The sequence below is a fragment of the Triturus cristatus genome, chromosome 8 (genome assembly GCF_964204655.1).
Source record: "Triturus cristatus chromosome 8, aTriCri1.1, whole genome shotgun sequence".
In the NCBI taxonomy this organism is placed as follows: domain Eukaryota; kingdom Metazoa; phylum Chordata; class Amphibia; order Caudata; family Salamandridae; genus Triturus; species Triturus cristatus.
Window position 1 is genome coordinate 466,695,145 of NC_140591.1, and position 19,175 is coordinate 466,714,319.

Here is a 19,175-nt window from a genome sequence, read left to right on the forward strand (position 1 = left end):
CTCCTCCAACTTTACGGTTAAAACCGCTGCCCTTCAAAGAAAATTCGCCTCTCAAGGAACGCCCATTCCCTCCCCGACCCTACTGTGAAAACCTTTTGACTGTCAAAACAGCAACGCCCCCATCGCCACACCCACTTTCCAAACGGCAACTGTGGAAACACCTGCCTGTCAAGGAATCCCAAAGTCCTGGAGTACGCAATCTGCGACCCACCACCTCTGAGAAGCCCGCCTACTCTTTGGTCGAGGAGATGCTGTCAACGAAACCACGCCCCCTACCGCGAGCACTCCCCCCCACCCTTTACAGTTATAGGAGTTCTAGTCAGCACAGTGAAGTGGAAGTGCGCGAGCTCTGACGCGTGCTCACTGTTCAATCAACAGAGCGAACGGTCGAACCAACCGCCAGTAACCGACCAACCGTCATAGGAAATGTCGAACATAACAACCGAGCACCGCCTCTGCCTCTCTTCGTCCCGGCCTTTCTTCAAGAACACCACAGCGATACGACGGGAAAGAACATGTGAGCAGGTCTAATGGAAACTAAATAGGATAAATGTCTCTTCCTGTAAAAGTACAAACTAACCCGAGCTTTCCAGCGCGCTGTTCTCACCTTGCATTGGTAGAGAGCTCCAAACCAAGGGGTTAGCAATAAAAAAAAGGCGTTGCAACCGCTGCCCTTGACAACTGTTGAAGTTGGATATTTCGGAAAGCGGCAAACGAGAAGGATGTAATGTTATACTGTATTCCTAAAACTGAACATGGGTATACTCGTGACTGTTTTATTAACGTGTGAAATCAGTTGCCACCCCAGTAGCCAAAACAGTAAAGTGCTTTGAACGATAATGCATTTTAGCATCCTGGCCTGTGTGTTTCTGCAAAGAAAGTATAATAATGACGTTGTGAAAGACCTCTTCAAGATACTTTTACGTCTAAAGTCTGGCCCTGTCTGTCCATTGGTTTTTGGCTCCAGTTCCATTTTTACATTCATCCTACATGCCAATCACACAGTCTACGTTCAGTATAAACAACATAAACCTTTTATAAATGCTCATAAATATCAAACATTTTTCTGTTTCTTTTTTTTACGTAGAAAGTACAATAATGTTTATGCGCAAGCAAAAGTTCCGCGCAGGGTGGATCTGCTGCCTCGGTCATGCTCCACATTTCTCTAAATAAACCATGGCAAGGTAACCTTTATTCATACTCTTATAATAACTTGTTTAGTGAGAATGCCCCAAAGTTGTCCACAGAAATAAAATGATTTGTGGTTTTCAATTTTTCGATGCTGCCAAAATCGCATATTTGATAATTCAAGTAATAGAGTAGAAATGATACACTGCCCTGACAATCGACACACTAAAGATAACTGCAGCTTTTTATTTATTAAGGTATTTTACATCACAAGACAAAAGCATAGCTTACAGTAAGCAAATTATAACGGGAAAACGAGTCATTTGCTTCCCAGTTTTAAAGCAATAGATGAGAAATGTCCCAATCGAAAGTAGATGCATGTAACTTTGTCAAGAAATCTTCCTGCTGCTCTCTCAAAATCTGCGAGATGAGTTGTCATGGGTTCAAAACCATAACTTAATGTAAAGTGCAGTTATTACTTTTATGACCATCGGGGACATCTAACACATTTCCACCGTATGAAAAATATTGGTGTAGCAAAGGGTCTAAATACAATTTTTCAACTAAATACTATCTTATTATATAATCAGTTAGTTATATAAAAAATACATTAGGTGAAAATCTATGCAAATTATTTGTGCCCATATTATGACCACCGCATTGCAAGATACATGTAGGAGTAAAAAACAGCTAAATACATTCTGGAAATACTTTCACCAACTTTGGATGATTCGGTAAAGAAACACACAAAGAGTAAAATGTACATTCATGGAATATGGAATTATGGAGAAAATTAATGCAATATTTCACGTTTCCCTGTCTGCAATAATCTTAGTACCTAAAAGAATGGGACATTCACTAGCAAGACTGAAGTTTCTAAGTAGCTTCAAAAGGGGTTCTGAACCACCTCCTTGCCAATATTATTTATATTTTGTAATTCGGTATGCTAATACATTTAAGTATTTATTACTCTTAAGTACATTTTTATGTGACTTACGCAAATTATACTGCATTCTTGAATCTCACCCACTGGTTCAGGCCTTGGCTTGATTACACTGTAAGACTGTACCAGTAGTACATGTAGTTTTGTGTTTACTTATGGATATAAATGCAGTTTTGTATGTTTATTTACTGTCATATTACCTTACCATATGACCTGCCTCCTTGAGCTGAGCATCGAGACTGGCTGTGTTCTTAAGGTGTTTCATGTTCTGGGCTTCTCTGGAAGGTTTGGTTTTCAGCGGTCACTTGTGGCAGTTGCGGACCCTCTGCCTTACCTGATGGTTAAAGGGCGTGGGCTCTCACTTTTACCCTGAATAAATTCTTCTGAGACTATCTGTTGTGCTGTGCTTACAGTCAGTAGTAAGAGGGTATTGCTTCCATCAAACTATCCTGGCCGCAAAAATGACAGGTCTGGTCGCAAACGCTGGTCTTAAATTTGACAGGTCTAGTCTTAAATTTGACAGGTCTAGTCTTAAACTTCTGGCCTTAAATTTGACAGGCCTGACAGCAAAAATGGACATGGCTGGCAGCAAACTCCTGGCCTTAAATTTGACAGGTCTGGTCGCAAACGCTGGTCTTAAATTTGACAGGTCTAGTCTTAAATTTGACAGGTCTAGTCTTAAACTTCTGGCCTTAAATTTGAGAGGCCTGACAGCAAAAATGGACAGGGCTGGGGGTTTGCAGACAGCTGCAGGGGGAACAGCTGCGGGGCAGTCCTGAGTCTCCCCAGCCCAGGGCCTGGGAGGAAGGCTATGGCATGTAGGTGTCAAAGTGGTAAAGGGTCCTCACAATCCTTCCTCTGGCAGTTCTCCCAAAATATGCTAATACAAGCCAATTATAAAATATAAACCCCAGCCACCAAGGAGCTTTGAGATGCGAAAAAGACAGGTGTCCTGTAGAGCCAAAGCTTCCCATGAGAACCTGAAACAGGGTGTCAGCTGGTAGGATGTAATTCACACAAACCCAAAGCCCCTGGTCCCAATTTTGACAGGCTAGTCCCAAATTGACAAGGCTGGTTAGAAATTTGACAGCTCTGGCAGGAAAAAACACTGGCCTTAAAAAAAAGACAGGTGGTGTGTTTAGGATTGGAGCTAGACCCTGTTCCCGGGCTCCCTACTTCCCAGGAGGAGGTGTCACGCAGTTGTGAAGAGTTTTGGGGATGGCCACCCAAGCCCCCAAAGTAATAAATGCTGTACTGGTTATACTGTACAAGGATAGAAAAAAAGGTTCCCATCCAAAGACCTCCAGGACATTGTTCTAAACACTCCTCAAGTCATAAAGGGTGTGGGGGGCTTCTAATTAGCCTGCTAGGACCAGTATAAAAGGGCCCCTTTGTGGTAAATATTCTTTTACCTGGACTGAATTTCATACGGAATCTTAAATAAAACAGCTCAGAATAATAAGAGGCAGAATCCGTGGTATAAGAGGTTTCTGAATGGGCTTTATTCCAAAATGGCCGACTCGAGTCGCGGCCTTCAGGTTCCGTCACCACGGGGGTTCAGGAAGTGAAGTACAACATTTTATTGACAGGAAATTGCTTTTATAGATCATACATTACAATGAAACCAATGTAGAAGGCGTAACAATTGATAAGAGAAACGATGCTATAAGCGCGTAACCGAAAATGGGCGTAATAAGGAATAAAAAGAAACATGATTGGTCATGATGTTGTGCATAGGTGGATCTATAAGATAATACTTGGCATAGATGCGCGCGCAGCAGCATGACGTGTAATTGACGTGTAACTAGGGGGTGAAGGGGACTTGACATTTAGCTCTACATGTGGAGACAAAAAGTCTAGGGGGTCAAGTCAACCTAATCCCAAATCATATCTAACATCCTATGTTTAAAGAACTATGTTATCCACAAGGAAGGACTCTCGGACAGAATCTATTCTATACTGACTGTGTGTGTGCGTGTACAAGCGTCTAAGTGTCTATATGAGATGCGAGAGGCAGAAACTTTCCATGGCAACAGGGCTATGATTTACTTGCATGAGGACAGAAAGGCCGAGCCCTTTGCTTGGGAGCTGAAGGAAATGTTTACCTAAACTACTAGACAGGAATGCATCGGCTGAGGAGCAAAGTAGATAATTCGAAGGTGAAATACAGCTTCTTGGCAGGCAGACGAAACTGGCCGAGGCAGGCACCGTTAGCTGCACAGGGAGTAGGACAAAGTTCATGGATACAGATGCGAGCTCAAGCTGAAGCTGTCAGAGGCAGAGAGCAGGGAAAGGCTTGAGGACAGAATCGGGCCTACTCTGCCTGAACTGCAAAGATGGAGTAACTTTAGCCATATAAAGTCGGTGGCCTTTCATACTTAGGAATTGAATATCCAGCCCATTGATGGCGGATCTGACAGAGGACATGTTGATGGTGGACGCACATGTGTTTGCGTCTTCGAAACTGGAACTGGAGGGAAACATACATGTGTTTGTAACATGCCCATAGAACCGTTGGGGTCCAAGATAGGGGACATAACTGATCAGGAAAATCCACATTTCCACATTCCCTCCTTGTCCCCTACTTGCCCTTCAAGAGATATCGATCTTCATTAATCCATCGATTTGCTCATGGAGCATCATTTCTTCTTCTTTCTTCTTCCGGGATTTTGAACGGAAACCTTGATGTGGAATACACGATGTGGCACACAGACCACAAATCGCTGGTCCACATTGCAGGCATAAGCAGCAACTGAATAGTATAAGAAGGCCAATACCTAGGAAGGACAGAACTCTCCATCCCCAGGCTGATATCACACTCCAAAACCACCCGGACCACGTCCAAGTGCCTGGATTCTCGTGTATCTGGCTCACAATCTTATGAAGGCGTGTTATAGCTTTATATACAGATGGCGAATTTTTTGGTATGAATATACAGCAACTGGATCCGATGACCCTACAAGCTCCGCCCCTATCGGCCAGGATGACGTCAAGGACAAGACGATTCTGAAGAACAACAATTCTCATCACTGATTGCTCCTCTGTCAGATTGCCTAGGGCGGCTATAGTCTCATTCACTACAGCTTCAAGAGTCTTGGTTAGCCTACGTATCAGCTTACTATTTGAAATTGTACCTATATAGGGAAAGATCCCTTTATTGAAATCTACATACTTGTCCCATGCCGTCTCAGTATAATCGACAACTGGGAGATCTCTTCGCTCTCTATTGTGTACTAAATGAATATTTCGATAATAATCAGGAGGAGCTAGGAAAACAGGTGGCAAAAGGAATGCTATGTAACAGGTACCATCCCAATCTAGAGGCAGACGCATATATGCGGTCTGACCACATATAAAGTAGGAATGGCGAGAAGCTCTAAATGAAGATTTACCTTGATCACTATATTCTACTGTAGTAACGCATTTGCTATGGCCCATATGTATGGAACCAACTTTTCTTACACATAATTCACCCTTAACTGGAAATACTGACATAGTGGGCAGAATTAGTTCAACTTCGGATTCGACATTCAGAATCATAAGATTAGGTGTAAAATTACCTAATCCATACACTTCATTTTCTAGATCAGTTCCTGTTCTACTGGGGTGACCCTCCTTATCAGGGTAACAGACTTTGAATAAAACTAGATTCAGATTTCCCCATATCCAATGGTATTGATAAACTGCTGTGTCTGAGTCTATGGAATTCAGTAAACTAAACCATGCTCCACAGGAGCCATTATGTGTGAACGGATGGGGGAAAAAAGGCAGAACTCCTTTGTTATTCTGATAGGGAGGGAGTCGGCCACACACCCAACAATTAGTGGCATTACTAGTCTGATGGGAATGATGTAACATACTAATGAAAGTGTTATTACGCAGCGCAAGTCTATAAGATAATTCATGTGGGGGTAGATCACTAAAAGAATGTTCGTCAGTTATATTAAAAATATGTTTAGAAACAGGATAATACATATGCAACAATATACTTGCAGTAATTATTATAAAACTCAAGAAAAACAAAATTAATAATGTCACTATACAGTGGCTACGCAGTGCTTTACAGTATGTATGTCGTTTCAACATTGTTCTTGATTGTTCATGATTCAGACCTAAGGGATACATGTCGGGACAGATTCAACCGCTTCACCTAGGAGAGGACTTAAACAATCAAATCGTCCGACGGCCTGGGTCTAAGTTTTAGTTTGTAGAGGTCCGTGCTACTGGCCTCAGCCAGAGGTAACTTTGAGTCAATGGGTGAAGACACACGAGGAGGACTGTTTATATCTGAAGGAAGTCCATGAAATTTCTTGATGTGGCTTGAATGGATCCAACCTTTTCTTCCTTCGATCTTCACGGCTGTCCTTGTGGTCAGCAGGACTAGCTTGGGTGCCTTCCACCTCGGCTCCAGTTGGGTCTTTCTGTCAAAGTTCCTCACAAGGACATAATCACCCGGGATTACGTCATGGGGTTTCACCTCAGTGTTGTCAGGAAAAGCTGCAGCTACCTGTGAACGACAAGATTGTAGTGCAGACATCAAGGAAGCCAGGTAATCTGTCAGCATATTACAATCAACATCAGTTATTTTACGGGGTATAGGCGTCCCCCACATATTCGGTGGTCTGCCGAAGATCACCTCATACGGGGATAGCCCTGTTCGAGAGTGTGCTACCATTCTTATGTAAAATAGTGCAACTGGTAAGGCTACTATCCAGTCAACACCTTTCTCCTGACATATTTTTGACAGTCTGATTTTCAAAATTTGATTATGTCGTTCCACGAGACCTGCTGCCTCGGGGTGTCGGACACAATGAAACTTCCACTGATATCCCAGCAAAAGTGAAACATGTTTCATTAATTCCGATGAGAAAGGCTGGCCGTTATCTGAATATACAACACGTGGTAAACCGTACCGTGGGAAGAATTCTCGAACTAGCTGCTTGGCAGTGGTCGGGGCAGTGTAATCTGATACTGGGTACGCTTCAGTCCATCGGGAAAGAGCGCAGACAACTACAAGAACATATTTGAATCCTCGACATCGTTCCATCTGGATATAATCCATCTGGAGGGCTTCGAAAGGATGATCAGGAGGCTGAAATCCACCCTGTTCTACGGGAACACTTTTTCCTGGGTTGAACTGACAACATATCATACAGGTACGGACTTTTTGTTTAGCTGCTGCTCGTAAATGTTTATTGAACCAAATGTGTTGAATGCTATCTAGCATAGCTTTCTCTCCTAAGTGCGCCGGACTGTGAATTGTAGCTATAATGGCTTGGACCATAGAGTCAGGAAGAAACCATACAGATTTCTCCTTTGTCACCCATCCCTGATCTGTCTGGATCCCTCCTAGTTCAGTCCATTTCTTTATTTCTTCTGTTGTGGCATGTGACTGTATGTCAATTATATCAAGTGCGGGATCCTTAATTGTCATACACTGTGTTGGTGTCGGGACTATTGGCTTTGTCATGTCGGATGTGCGAGTCTGAGCAGTCTGTTTAGCTGTTCTGTCAGCTAAATCATTGCCTTGAGAAATGATATCAGTAACCTTCGTGTGTGCTTTACATTTCATAATCGATATAGCTGTGGGCAGATGGATTGCGTCTAACAACGCATGAATGAGAGACCCATGCTGAATATGGGTCCCATGAGAAGTTAAATAACCCCTCTCTCGCCAAAGCACCCCGAAGTCATGTACAACTCCGAATGCATAACGTGAATCAGTGTATATGTTAACTTTCTTATTTGTGGCTTGAATACAGGCTTGTGTTAGAGCAACAAGTTCCGCTGCTTGGGCTGACAAAGTATCTATACAGTTTGTTTCAATAACTTCAGTGTCTGTTGTGACTGCATACGCGGCCACTAAATTTCCTGTACTTGTTCTCATGCACGATCCATCTACATACAACGTCAGGTCTGGATCTAACAATGGAACGTCTGTTAAGTCTTGTCTGGGTTTCGTCTTTATTTCAATAACTTCAACACAATCATGAGCTAGCGGGTCTGTTCCAATTACAGGTAAAAGTGTAGCAGGATTCAATGTATTACAACGTCGGATCGCTATGTGTGGCTGAAACAATGTCAGTTCATAACCGGTAAGTCTTGCTATGGTCAAGTGTTGTGTTTGCGTTCGGTTCACAAGGACTTCTACTGCATGTGGTACTTGTACTGTCAATGGATGTCCTAACACTATGGCATCGCTTTGTCTGATTGCTAAAGCTGTTGCTGCCACTGATTTCAGGCACGCAGGCAAAGCCTGAGCTACGGGATCTAATGTACTGGAAAAATAAGCACATGGCTTGCGTGATCCTGCTTGTTCCTGAGTGAGTACTGACAAGGCAGTACCTTCGCGTTCTGTAACAAAGAGTGTAAAATGTTTGCTGTAACATGGTGTCGCTAAAACAGGTGCTTGACATAAAGCTTTCTTTAAGCTTTCAAAAGCTTGTGTGTGTTCCTGGGTCCAAGGGAGGACAGTCGATGTGGCTGCCTCCTGTGTTGTCAACTGAATGAGTGGTTTTGCTAGAAATGCGTACTGAGGGATCCACTGCCTACAATATGAAGTGAGGCCTATAAAAGCCCGCACCTCCTTTTGTGTCTTGGGTATTGACATGTTAGCAATTAACTGAATGCGATCTGGTGTAAGCTGCCTTCCCTCCTTGGACAGCGAGTGACCAAGATAAATAACTCGCTGGACACAGAATTGCAGCTTAGAAGGAGACACCTTGTGCCCCTTGTCGGCTAGAAAATGTAAAACTGTCAGAGAAGCCTTTTCACATTCGGGTTCGCTTCTTGCGGTGATCAGCAGATCATCGACATATTGAAGCAGTGCAGTATTAACTGGCATGTGGATACTGTCAAGTTCTCGTTTCAGTGCTTGGCTATAGATGCTGGGGCTTTCTGTGAATCCTTGAGGTGCGCGTGAGAATTTAAAACTGCGCCCATTTAAACTGAATCCGAACAAATATTGACTGTCCGGATCTATGGGGACGCTGAAAAAGGCATTCTTGAGATCAATTACAGTAAAGAATGTTGCTTCGGAATCAATGGCTGTCAATAATGATGAGATATCGGGGACCACAGGAAATTGTGGCACAATGCATTTGTTTAATTCGCGTAAATCAATAACCAATCGATACACTGGCGGGGCTGTAGGATCTGTTCGTTTAAGAATCGGAATTATCGGTGAATTACATACATTGGAGTCTGTTTCTACAACTACTCCTTGGGCAATTAGCTCGTCAATGATTTTCAGCAAAGCCACTACAGCATCTTGCGGTAACTTGTATTGTCGCATTCGTGGTAGTACCACTCCTGCCTTTAATGTGACTCGGTATGGTGTAATGTTCATGCAACAAACATCAGTAGAGCCTTGTGCCCATAGATGTGCTGGTAAAGTCTGTAATCGGTGATCCATGTCTCTGGATACGTAATGACCTTTAAAATCACGTAAAAACAATCGTACTCCTTCCGGAGAACAACAGATAATGGCCCCTAGGGCTTTTAATGTCTTTATACCTAACAAGTTTTCTGGACAAGATTTGGTAAGCAATAAATCTGTGGTTCGTGTCAAGGGACCAATCGTAAGTGGAAGTGGCTGTGATACCTCATTAACAATAGGCTTTCCTGAAAAACCAAGGGAAACATTTTGAGAGCCTGAGAGGGGTGCCCCTGGAACTTCACTACGTTTTATTGTAGTTCGACTTGCCCCTGTATCGAGTAAGAATTTTCTATCTTGACCTAATAATTCACTATGTACATAAGGTCCTTCTTGATCTACAGGAATCTCAATAAGGGGTAAGTCAACTTCCCTCTCTAGGCTAGTTCATGCGTAACGCTGATACTCAGGATATTCATACTGTGCAGTCTGATACATTTGTCGTGTTGTGGTTTGTGTGGCAGCAGCAGGCATCGGTGGTGCAGCTGGCACAAACTGTATGGATTGTTGTGAGGCTGGCATAGACTGTTGCTGAGCTGGCATGGACTGTCCATGCTGCGTAGCTCCTTGTTCATTCTGATCCTGTCTGAGTGGTCGTGGTCTTTCTTTTGCAATACCTATAGCTATATTACGCTTCAGGACTTGACAATCGTGTACATAATGGCCTAGTTGTTTACAGTAATTGCATGTTCCCTTTACAGGAACTGCTGAATCTCCGGAATGTGTCACACCCTTTTTGTGACCATCCGCTGGTACTGTCTGGGAAACTAGCATTTTCATTTTTGTATCCTTCATACGTCTTTGTTCGTGTTCTTGTTCATCTCTAATTCTATTGTGATGATACTGTAACATTTGTAGCATTTGTGACGGAGTGTTACTTTGCCAGGTACTCTCGAATTTCAATATTCTATTCTTCACTGGAGGCAATGCATTTTCCACTAATTTTGTCACAAATAAATGTGGATACGACTCACTACTTGCTTTTATACCACTATTTACACCAAAACATTTTTCAAATCGGGCATAATAATCACTTGTGTCTTCATCATGCTTTTGTTTACAGGCTGAGATTGCACCCCAATCTTCCTTTTTCGTAGTTAATAAACGTGGCAGTACTTGTACTAGTAAACCTGGTAATGCTTTAACTTTATCCCCGAGCCCTGAACCTGCAGTTCGGGCCCTTTCCTCTGCTTCTAATGCTGTCCAATCTATTTTTTGGTCTCCCACCTCCCACTCTTTTTCTTTCAGCTTTTCATAAATGCCAGCAGGCATTAGCACCTTTAATATCGTCATAATATCAGGATAGGTATACTCTCCCATCAGTAACATGTCTTTAATTTCTCGGTGAAAACCCGCTGGGTCTTTGTCATGACTCGGTACTACTTTCTTCATTTCTAACAATTCAATTTTTGTTATGGGTGTGTATACAAATACACGGTGAAACTGATTGTCTTCGCCTTTTATTGGGTGCACTTCTCGTAAGGGATTTTGTCTATCCATGTAATACGGCATTCTTTCCTTGCTGGGCAGCGAGAAAGGATCTGGGCTTACAAAAAGGACGTACTGTTTACGTGACACTAATATTTCTTTAATCAACTTGTTACTAGAACCTCTCCATCTATTCGTGAGTAGTTCCGTTAATATATCAGGTAAAGGACCAGTATCAGCATGTTGGCTCTTATATAATATAAGGAGTTGCTGAATCATATAGATTCCAGCTAAACGTTGTTCATCTGGACTGAGGTTAAAAAACGTGTGTGCTACGGTCTCATCACCGTATTTTCCAGGACTGTCAATCCAGTGGACGGCTGATCTGGCTAATTCTTGCTCATCCATGGAATCGAGGAGGTGGTAACCCCTTCGTTCTCGGAGTATTTTATCTGCGGCTTGAAACAGATGCTCAGGAGACTTCAGATTTATTATTGGCGTCGGATACGTTCTGCTATTATTTGGACATACCGAGTGTATTTGATCAGAAAAACATCTAGTATTATTACAGGATCTTCCTCTACCTACATAGGCTATGGTCTCTGACTGTCTTACGGAATCCCCTGATTCGGACACTTCATCTTGCTCGAACTCGTCTGTTTCCAATCTTTCTTCATGAATACGTTCTATTTCTTTACGGATCTTTCGGCACATGGCTATTATACAATTTTGCTTATCGTGTCTCCCTTCTGATATATTCTGGCTCCATCTTGTAAGAATAAGCATGGCATTTGGGTCTACCCCCGGTCGGTCTTGATTTCTGATCACACAGTTTATGAGGAAACGTAACAGTTCCCCCTGTATCTCTACTTTCTGGAATTCCATAGCTCTATTAATACATTCTGGATCTCGCCCTGTTTGAACAAAATGGTATATTTTATCTAGATGCGCAGTCATTCCTGGTAATTTCGCTAAATACCCTGCGGCTCGTCTAATGCGTAATGATGCCAGAACCATTTCGTCCTCTTTACCGACCACCGGGTCATATCTACAATCTATAAGAAGTTCCTTAAGCGCACGTTCACTTACGAATTTGGGTGTACGTGAATGCGCTGACTCTTGAAAAACAAGTTTATTTATTCTAGGTGGCGTAAAAGTATTGCTAGCACCTCCCGTGGCCCCATCTGGGGCGTCGGGTGTGAATGGATTCGTCGAACGTGACACAGCAACTATAGGTGTGGACACCACTGTAGAATCGGTTGCGGAGACAGATGCGGAAACAGATGTGCTTGCCGAAGCTTGTATCGGGACTTGCTGTTGCACAGGGACAGATACCTGATCCTGACGTTGAACCCCCCCCGGCAGACGGTCTATGCGGTGCGGGGTTAGCATACTCGGGAGCTGCGTCATCTAAATATGAGGAAAGAAAAACATCTTCTGCGGTTCTGGGATGTCCTTTAGGATGTACCTTAATTGGAAATAATGGGGGTGGCAAGTCTTTCGGTATCTCTGGAGCAGCTTTAGGTAATCCTTCGGCTAGAAGGGGATACATACCATTCATAAGGGCATTTCTTTGTCTATCTATTTGTTCTGACTTCACTCTGATACCTTCCTCAATTAATAGATTTTCTTGAACTTTATTTGAACTTTCTTTACTCTTCTCTTCTTGTCTACGTGCTTTTTCTGTACGTCTATGAGATTCTTTACGCCATAACTCAACAGCGTCTTTCTGTGACTGTCTGACCTTTCTTTTCCATAATTCTTCCTCGACTTTCATGATGCACTCTGCATCCCAGGTTCCCGCTGCGGGCCACCTTTGACTTTCTGGCAATCCTTTGGTATAATCTACCCATAAATCAAGAAATAATATGGCATCTAAGCCATGCTTGTGATACATAAAGTGCCCTGGAGTGTCCCTAGGAGGAATAGGGACTGCTTCTTCAAGCACCCCTTTTCTAGTAGTAATCTGTCTTAACTTCGAAAAGAGCGGCATATTGACAACTGATCTGATACCTGGTCTTGAACACACTTAATACGAAAAACACAATAATGAACAATCACTCATACCACAATATGCAAGACTTTAACACATTAAACATTAAACATTAAAACATTATTAAAAAAATGACCAACAATGATGACAGTCTGCATAACTAATCACCAAGCAGAATTCTCGACAATAACTAGATACTTCGGAATACTTGATATACTGCTAAACAGTACATATACACTGCTAAACAGTGCAGACCGGATTTGTGTACCCAAATCCGTCTTGACCGGCACAACCTATGTGCGCGTCAACACGCCTCCCCGGCGATGGTACTCACCGGGTAGCTCCTTGAAACGGAAGGCCTCGGAGAATGGACTGGACTCGATGACTGTGGACATCGGACCCTCTGGACATCGGGACTTCGAAAACCTGGTGGGCCTCTGTATACCTCGGATCTTGCTCTCTCAGCTAGGCTCTGGTCGGGATACTTCGCACTTCTCACCGCCTCGTCTGGGTTGATCGCAGCCTCAGTCGCCCCCGCTTGACCGGAGGGAGCTACAGGAAATCCTGCTGGTACGCGTTATGGTCCGTCCAGCTGTGGCAGGAGACCGGGCCTGCAACGCACCGCCGGCGCGTGAGATGAGAAAGTGTCCCTGTTCGGGCGCCATTATGTGGTAAATATTCTTTTACCTGGACTGAATTTCATACGGAATCTTAAATAAAACAGCTCAGAATAATAAGAGGCAGAATCCGTGGTATAAGAGGTTTCTGAATGGGCTTTATTCCAAAATGGCCGACTCGAGTCGCGGCCTTCAGGTTCCGTCACCACGGGGGTTCAGGAAGTGAAGTACAACATTTTATTGACAGGAAATTGCTTTTATAGATCATACATTACAATGAAACCAATGTAGAAGGCGTAACAATTGATAAGAGAAACGATGCTATAAGCGCGTAACCGAAAATGGGCGTAATAAGGAATAAAAAGAAACATGATTGGTCATGATGTTGTGCATAGGTGGATCTATAAGATAATACTTGGCATAGATGCGCGCGCAGCAGCATGACGTGTAATTGACGTGTAACTAGGGGGTGAAGGGGACTTGACATTTAGCTCTACATGTGGAGACAAAAAGTCTAGGAGGTCAAGTCAACCTAATCCCAAATCATATCTAACATCCTATGTTTAAAGAACTATGTTATCCACAAGGAAGGACTCTCGGACAGAATCTATTCTATACTGACTGTGTGTGTGCGTGTACAAGCGTCTAAGTGTCTATATGAGATGCGAGAGGCAGAAACTTTCCATGGCAACAGGGCTATGATTTACTTGCATGAGGACAGAAAGGCCGAGCCCTTTGCTTGGGAGCTGAAGGAAATGTTTACCTAAACTACTAGACAGGAATGCATCGGCTGAGGAGCAAAGTAGATAATTCGAAGGTGAAATACAGCTTCTTGGCAGGCAGACGAAACTGGCCGAGGCAGGCACCGTTAGCTGCACAGGGAGTAGGACAAAGTTCATGGATACAGATGCGAGCTCAAGCTGAAGCTGTCAGAGGCAGAGAGCAGGGAAAGGCTTGAGGACAGAATCGGGCCTACTCTGCCTGAACTGCAAAGATGGAGTAACTTTAGCCATATAAAGTCGGTGGCCTTTCATACTTAGGAATTGAATATCCAGCCCATTGATGGCGGATCTGACAGAGGACATGTTGATGGTGGACGCACATGTGTTTGCGTCTTCGAAACTGGAACTGGAGGGAAACATACATGTGTTTGTAACATGCCCATAGAACCGTTGGGGTCCAAGATAGGGGACATAACTGATCAGGAAAATCCACATTTCCACACCTTAAGGAACACTGTCAAACACCCATTCAAAAAACCCTTGAAGAGCGACTGGCGTGGATTGCTCTGCTGCACCTTGTGGATTTCTGCAACAACAACCCTTCAAAAACCTTTGGGAGTGACAGGCCTGGATTGCTTTGCTACACCTTGTGGATTTTTTGACCCAGCACCTATTCAAAACCCTTGGGAGTGACTGGCCTGGATTGTCTTGGAGGTACAGAGCCAACCCTTGAAACTTAAGGCAAGAATGGAGCTGAGCAACTTCTCCCAGATTGAAGCCGCCTGTCAACATGTAAATGAGGTAAATAAAGGATGACGCAAATTATGTATTAGGGTGTATATGCAGGTTTAAAAAAAAGGTGTACTTTTAAAAAAAATGCTAAATAGTACTATGTAGGTTGGATTGTAAACTGTTAATCTTTAAGTCTATGTGTTGTGTTTAATGGTGACACTGAAGTTTTTTACAAGACGTGAAATACAATGTAAATGTGTTTAAAGTGAATAAAGGTTTTGTTGAGGCGCTTAGAGCTGTGTGTTTGTAGGTATTTAATGTTAATGGGGCTGGGTGTAGGGTAGAGTTTTCAGGGTTTGTATTTAAGGGGCATAATGTTGTAGGCCTTAGGAGGGTACCTGCAGAGGGGTAATGTGTATTTTACAGAGCCTAGAAACATTTAAACAAGCTGTTATACATTTAATGGCAATAAAATGTTAGAGGCTACTGCTGCTTTAAGTGTGGTTGGGCACAAATATGTAATGTACAGTTCAAAATAAATAAAGCCTTTTTTTTTGTACTCACCAAGCCGCTGTTTTGAGGGGTAGAAGTAGGGGTCTGTAGCCGTGCAGGAGACCCTGAGTTGGAGGGGTCCATGGTTCCTGGGTGGCTCAGGGTCCTTGAGTGCCTCGTTTTAAAAAAACACCCCAAAGAGACCTAACGTTGTTGGAGTTGCTGGCTCTGATCATGGGCAGGGCGCGGCGGGTCCTGGTGGGCTCAGTGCCCCAGCATGCGGTGTTTGCCGCTTTTTGTTTAAAAAAAATTAACCCCGAGCCCGCTTCTCCAGGGCGCTGCTCGGGGATGAGGGGTCCTGGCGCTGGTGTCTGTGTGGGGCTCCGGGCCCCGAATGCTGTCTTTGCGCTGCTCTGGGTGTGTGGGCAGGGCTCGGCGGGTCCTGGTGGGCTCCGTGCCCCAGCATGCGGTGTTTGCCGCTTTTTAAAAAAAAAAAAATAACCCGAGCCCGCTTGAGGAAAGCGCGGCTTGGGCATGAGGGGGCCTGGCGATGGTGTCCTTGGGGGCTGGGCTGGGTCCTGGGGTATTTTCAAACGGCCCCCACATGGATCCCCATGTGGAGAAGTGTGGCTCAATGATTAGAGCGGCAGACCCTGATGCAGAGGTCTAGCCCGGGACCAGAGTTCAATTCCCCGCCTCGGCGGGTCTTGGGCTCAAAAATTCCACGGACCAGATAATTCTCGCCTTGGTGCCATTCCAATCATGAAGTCCCACTCTGCAACTCTGGGCAATAGCTTGCTTAATCTCCACAACGGCCCCCACAACGCTAAGGATGCCTGGCCTCCACCTTGGGGGTGCCCAGGAGTGGACGCCTCACAGGGAAAGCCAGGATGGGTTCCACAGCGGTATTCGTACAAGCGCCTTGAGACCCTTGCGGGTGAGTAGTGCGCTATACAAGTATCAATTTACATTTTACAGCAGCGACAGCATGGCTGCTGGCCGCTTCTCCGGGACTGCTGGGGCATGGACCGCCCCCTTCAGTGATGTCACCAATGCATCACTGAAGGGGCGGCCCTTGCCCCAGCAGCCCCTGTGTATGTTTTTTTTTCTTTATTGATACCCCCAGAGCCCTCTTGAGGAAGGCGCTGCTCTGGGGTGAGGGGGCCTGGCTCTGCTGTCCGTTGGGGCTCCGGGCCCCGAATGTTGAGTTTTGTTTATTTTGTTTTTAAACGTCCTTTTAAAACTGCAAGAACTACAAAGAATATGGGGGGGGTGGGGGTGTGTGTGCGTGTGTGTGTGTGGTTGCACCCCTCTTAACAGTTTTTAAAATGCCTACAAGAATTGTTTGAAATTGTAATGCCTTGTTTATGAAAGGTGTATAAAAACCGGTGCTTCTATTTAATGTTTAATACAGATGCAAGACCCTGCAAATGCAGCAGTTACATGTGTACCCCTGGCGCTGGACACCGCTGTAATAACTAGCAACCCAGTACAGTTGACAACACCGCAGCCAGGTATATATATTAGGAGTTGTGTAGTTCTACGTACTTTTGTAAACCAATAACGCATAAGTTCTCTTTTTTCTAATATGGTTCTCATGTATGTATGATTTTACAGCTTATGATCCCGACCTACAACAAGTTTTTGAAGAGCTATTGGTGTACATCGAGGCTCAAGGAGCTATGAACACTGTGCAAAACACTACAGTTCCTACAAGTAAATAAAAAGACCGCTGTTATTTAAACTGTCTAAGGCGCTAGGGAGCTGTCGGGGCAGGCCAGAGTTCTGAGGGAGTATAGGAGGACTCCGCCGAAAGATGCCTAATGTTGGGTATTATGTTTCTTTACAGGGGCCCCTACATTATGCCAGGACGGCGACACGTGCCAAGAGGCGGCGCAGCGTTCAAAAGAAAGCCCTTTGAAGAGGAAAGCTTCAACTTCTAAAGTGGGACTCTTGTCAAATAAAGGAGCTGCAAAAAGACCTCTACCAGGTGTGTTTGTTACAAAAGGGTGTGAAAAGTACTAGCGGTGTTACAGACTCTCAAGCAGAAGGGTACAACGGCTTGTAGTAATGCCTATATAAAAAGGTGGCTGTGTAGAACTCAGGATGGTGTTGACTGCATGTGTTGTTTATGTTATATTCTGTTTATATTTTAGAAGCGTCTCAGAAACATGCGACTGATGGGTGGTCGGCGCAGCCCTTAAGGGACATAACAGTCGTCCAGAACAACAGAAGCGGCGCAAAAGGCGTGAGTTGGAGTGTACGCCAGGAGAAACTCTCTACGTACTACACCCCAAACAACAGGTTGAACATTCTGCACAGGGGCGGGGTCAACACTGGCGGAGTGCTTACAAGCACAGATAACAAAGGGGCGGGTCTGTGCAAAACAGCTACAAAGGGTCTGAGCCCTCTCAGGGTATTAAAAGGGAAAGGTGTCTCAATCACAGACCTCATTAAGAAGGAACATAGACACTCTGAGAACCGACCCAACCCTTTAAAACGTGTGAAGTCCATCAAGGTATTCACAGAGCCCCAATCCGAGCCCTTAAACCTCAAGAAGACAGCGCAGGTGCTCCCAGAGGTCCAAGCCACGCTCTTAAGCCCTGAGAAGAAGAACCCGAGGACCCCTGAGCCCCAAGATAGCCCCTTAGACTTATCTGTAAAAAAGGATGCTAAGCCCCTGAATGAGGTCTATACACCCAAGAGACCCATGGCCGCGATAGATGTACCGGCGGGTGTAGAAGAGGTGGCGCCGCCGCAACCCCCTAAAACAACGCGCCTCAAGAAAATATCTGAAACTGAAACCGGGGGTCCCTAAGTTGCAGATAGCCGCGGTCCTCAGCAACCCTGAGGCTGCGGTGGTGCCACCCTGCGTCCTGAAACCCCAGACATTGGCAAATCAAATAACTGTCCCTGTAGAGGTGCACGCCCCTGAGCAGACGCCAAAGCCATTTGTAAGTGTTCAGGCCCAGCCAAGGGTCTCAACAGTGGATAATACGCATCCCCTAGAAGGTCCTTCTAGCACGGATACCTACGCACTCACGCTGATGAGGGGGTTGGTAGACAGCATAGGTAGAACCCCAGAAGAGGCGTACCAAGGGTCTTTGAGCACAGAGGGTTTACAGAACACCGGTAACCAGGCACAACACCCTAACACAGACATTTCAGCGAGGCCCCAGGATTACAACAACAACTCCTCACAATCCTCATACCCTTTGTCCCCTGGTACCCCACCGGGAGCATATGACCCTACCAGCCCCACGGCCATCCCCTTGTACAGTCCTGTGTCCAGCCCCGTGGCCATCCCCGTGTACAGGCATGTGTCCAGCCCCGCTGACATACCCGTGTACAGCCCTGTTTCCAGCCCCGCGCCCGCTATTGGCAGTATAGATGGTGCTGCGGAGTTGCCGCCATTTATAAGACCGCGCAAGGTGTGCCCCCCTAAGCAGGGACAAGATGTGTCTGTAAACGCAGAAGATGTATTCAAGGCTCATGTAAAAGAGATGCAGATGGCTGTTCGAAAATTAAGGCGTCAGGGGAGCCGCGCAATCATAAGAATGGATATGGGGTTTTCCAAGCTCTGTAACAAGAGGGAGGCCCAACATCTGATCGCGGCAAGGACTGGGCTGTGTAAAAATGGGGTCATACAGATGTGTCAGACAACTGTGGCCGACATACATGGTAT

The 19,175-nt window shown here is 44.8% G+C and overlaps 1 protein-coding gene and 1 long non-coding RNA gene across 13 annotated transcripts in view; one reads left to right on the top strand and one right to left on the bottom strand.

The window, feature by feature from the left end:
• Positions 1 to 19,175, bottom strand: part of LOC146802350 (uncharacterized) — a 546,156-nt gene that overhangs the window by 106,233 nt on the left and 420,748 nt on the right. The window lies entirely within an intron of this gene.
• Positions 146 to 18,310, top strand: LOC146802351 (uncharacterized). 3 transcript variants are annotated; one of them, XM_085621934.1, is made up of 6 exons: positions 146 to 517; positions 1,088 to 1,184; positions 16,905 to 17,004; positions 17,108 to 17,206; positions 17,340 to 17,480; positions 17,647 to 18,310. In XM_085621934.1, exons 3-6 carry the CDS (start codon positions 16,905 to 16,907, stop codon positions 18,306 to 18,308), a joined length of 1,002 nt encoding a protein of 333 aa, XP_085478060.1. In that variant the 5' UTR covers positions 146 to 517; positions 1,088 to 1,184; the 3' UTR covers positions 18,309 to 18,310. The 3 variants fall into 3 exon arrangements, with proteins under 3 accessions (XP_085478060.1, XP_085478061.1, XP_085478059.1); XM_085621935.1 differs by lacking the exon at positions 1,088 to 1,184 and having other exon boundaries at positions 147 to 517; XM_085621933.1 differs by lacking the exons at positions 146 to 517; positions 1,088 to 1,184 and adding an exon at positions 14,984 to 15,067.